At 36.2% G+C, this 3,542-nt stretch overlaps 1 protein-coding gene across 1 annotated transcript in view; it reads right to left on the reverse strand.

Annotated features, from left to right (window-relative positions):
• Positions 1–3,230, reverse strand: part of LOC115269400 (uncharacterized) — an 8,181-nt gene extending 4,951 nt beyond the window's left edge. Inside the window, exon 1 of the mRNA XM_062848545.1 lies at positions 3,218–3,230. Within this exon, the coding sequence (XP_062704529.1) occupies positions 3,218–3,230 (13 nt within the window). The remainder of the gene's footprint in view (positions 1–3,217) is intronic.
• Positions 3,231–3,542: the final 312 nt, after the last annotated feature.

The raw sequence follows: 3,542 nt of genomic DNA on the forward strand, positions 1-3,542 counted from the left end.
TGAAGTCTACTTTTTTATTTTAAACCTTCGGGGCATTTAGGTTCGTCCAAACAGTTCTATAACACAGCGTAACAAAAATTAACTTGTTGTCTGTCTCAAGAGCAAACTTATATGTCTCTGACAGATTTTGGGCCGCTGAATCCGAATCCGGGCTCAGATTTGCTCCAGAATTTTGAGCTATACCTCAATTTATAGGGCAAAATATGCGATTTTGGGCTTTTTTGACTGCCAGCCATTAAGCATGGAAATATTTTTTTTTAACATTCAAAAGGTAAATTGATCAATTAACTTCTAAATTAACGACTCATGCAAAGTATTTTGTTTTATCAAATCAAATTTGATAGATTTAAGCATTTTATATTAGTAAGTAAACTTGCATGCAACTTTTGGAGGGTGACTTGTATGGGGAATATCGTGCCTTACATTAATCGCTTAAAACTATCAAATTTGATCTGGTAAAACGAAATATTTTGCATGAGCCGTTAATTTAGATATTAATTGACCAGTTTACCTTTTGGTTGTTTGAAAAAAATATTTCCATGCTTAATGGCTGGCAGTCAAAAAAGCCCAAAATCGCATATTTTGCCCAATAAATTGAGGTATAGCTCAAAATTCTGACGTGCTGGAGCAAATCTGAGCCCGGATTCGGATTCAGCGGCCCAAAATCTGTCAGAGACACATAAGTTTGCTCTTGAGACAAAAAAGTGTTGCGCTGTGTAATGAAGTCCTTCAAATCTACAAGAATAACTTCATGTGTTTACTCCATAAATAATAGTATTGCATAAACTTCTAGGGCCCGCGAAGCTCTTGAAATCTGAAATGTCATTTAGAGACACTACAGGGATATTCCAGGTCAGCCAAATTACGTTGGAGTTCAGGACTTCAGGTCTACACTCGTAACAGTATCCATATCTGTTATACTGTGTAACGCTGCATAATCAACCACAGTTCCTGGAGCAATCTAAAGTCTACTTTTTTATCATAAACCTTTGGGACATTCAGGGTCATTCAAACTGTTCTATGATGAAGTCCTTCAAATCTACAAGAATAACTTTATGTGTTTTCACCATAAATAATAGTATTGCATAATCTGCTGGGATCCGCGAAGCTCTTGAATTCTCAAATGTCATTTAGAGACACTACAGGGATATTCCAGGTCAGCCAAACTCCATTGGAGTTCAGGACTTCAGAACTACACTCGTAACAACAGCCATACCTGCTATACTGAGTAACGTTGCATATGTATCCGTGGTTACTGGATCAATTTGAAGTCTTCTTTTTTATTTTAAAACTTTGGGACATTCAAGTTTATCAAAACTGTTCTATAATGAAAAGCTTTATGTGTTTTCACCATATATAATAGCACAGCATAATCTGTTGAGATCCGTAAAGCTCTTGAAATCTCAAATGTCATTTAGAGACACTATGGAAATGTTCCAGGTCAGCCAAACTATGTATGAATTCAAAACTTCAGGTCTACACTCGTAACATCAGCTATATCTGACATACTGACTGAGTAACGTTTCATAATCAATCGCGGTGACTGTACCAACCTGAAGTCTACTATATAATTATTTTTTTGACATCAATCATTCGTACACCGTTAGTTACATAAATATGCTTAGTTGTACATTTTATATTGCACTATTCCACTTAACAATATTTATTAAGTTCCTTGGTTTTGAGTATCATAAAAGTAGTTTTTCAATTTTGTCCGAGTCATGGTTAGATCATATATTATTATAAACTTTTGGAACATTGAGGTCGTCCAAACCGTCCAGAAGTTTAACTCTTGGTAGTGACAGTAATTAGTCTCACAATGAACTATAATCTGTAATCCCCCTGGCATATCATGAGTCATTTCATAGTTTTAGTTTTCAGATATTCCTGATCAACAACACTACTCTGGAGACCACGTAGACTTTAGGATCTAAACTCAAGAACAGTTTGGATGACCTAGGATATCCCGACTGATCTGATACTGTCTATTGAACTTTCAGAAGACTTACTGGACATGATAGATTACAAAACGCAGCTTTGTGTAATGAAAGAAGTTACCGTTACACCCGAAGAGTTTAGAATCTAAACTCAAAAACAGTTTGGATGTCCTAGGATGTCCCGACTGATCTGATACTGTCTATTGAACTTTTAGAAGACTTATTGGACATGATAGATTATAAAACGTAGCTTTATATAATGAAAGAAGTAACCGTCACATTCATGTACTTAAGGATCTAAACTCAAGAATAGTTTGGATGACCTAGGATATCTAGAAAAAATATTCCGCATAATATTCTATCGTTTTTATACTATTGACCACCAAAACTACAGAAAAACGTAGAAAAAACTCCAGAATAACGCTTGGAAAAATTCCGACTTCAAAGGGTTAACTATTGTGACCAGAATCATATAGTGCAAAATCGAAACTATTTGAAAGCTTTTGTTACAAAAATAATAAACGTTAAGCAAAACCAGTTTGGCACTTACTTGTGGAAATGAAAGGGTTAGTAGGCCAGTCTAAAAACCTAACAGCATTTTTTCCAAATGGACCAGTTTACCTTCCGTGCATTGTCGGACTATTGTTTTATTTATCCGCTATTAGGCCGTTCGCAATGCTGTTTTATTTTGTATGGCGAGTTTTAAAAATTTTAAAACTCGCCATACAAAATAAAACAGCATTGCGAACGGTCTTTGGCTATAGAAAGTTTGAAACAGTCGAAATTGTGATTAAAGCTTCTTTTGGTTGTGACGTATAAATCGATCTCAATCGCATCAATAGTGTCTGTCTGTATCCCAAGTAACACAGAAAACATCTTTGGAAATTGAAATTCTCAAAGATGTATTATATATGTACTATAAGTGAATTCTCAAACTATCAGTGTCTTAGACGAGCTCTAATTGTGTTGTTCAATAACAAACACAAAACCTAACAGCAGTCTTGCTCATGGGCTTCATAAACGTATGGAATATGTTGTTTAAACAATTATGCAACACAACTAAAGCAACAGACACACAAGATCGAATATTGTTTACGTTTTCACATTTAGCGGTTTCATTATCAATCGTCACTTTTGAAAAAAATCACTTTGATTTAGTAAATAATCTGCCAATGCACCCGGCGCTATGACCTCCGTAAGACCAAGTCAGCCAACGTAACCGATTCAGCTGGTTTAGTGGCAATACGTTTCTGTACTTCCCTAGAGACCAGGAGCACTACAAGCCAGCTCCATTTTCTTTCATCCCAAATGTGCCTACTTTTAAGCAGCATCATACGCTGTATCGGATACCACTGCAAATGCAGTGGCAGTGTTCTTCCGGCAAATTTTTGCTGACCTTCTTACTCCAGTGCAGTACAGCGTTGCTTATTTTAAAACGACACACGCAAATCGCCCCTGTAGCTTTAAGGATATAGAAGTAAACTTTCGAATATGAACTGCACCGAGACTGAATTTGAGCTGAACCGTCGTTCATTGATCTAAGATTCTACACACGGATAGCTCTTTTGATGAGCACTACCAACTTCCCTCAGCAACTTGTTCGTG

This window comes from Aedes albopictus, chromosome 2 (assembly GCF_035046485.1).
Source record: "Aedes albopictus strain Foshan chromosome 2, AalbF5, whole genome shotgun sequence".
In the NCBI taxonomy this organism is placed as follows: Eukaryota; Metazoa; Arthropoda; class Insecta; order Diptera; family Culicidae; genus Aedes; species Aedes albopictus.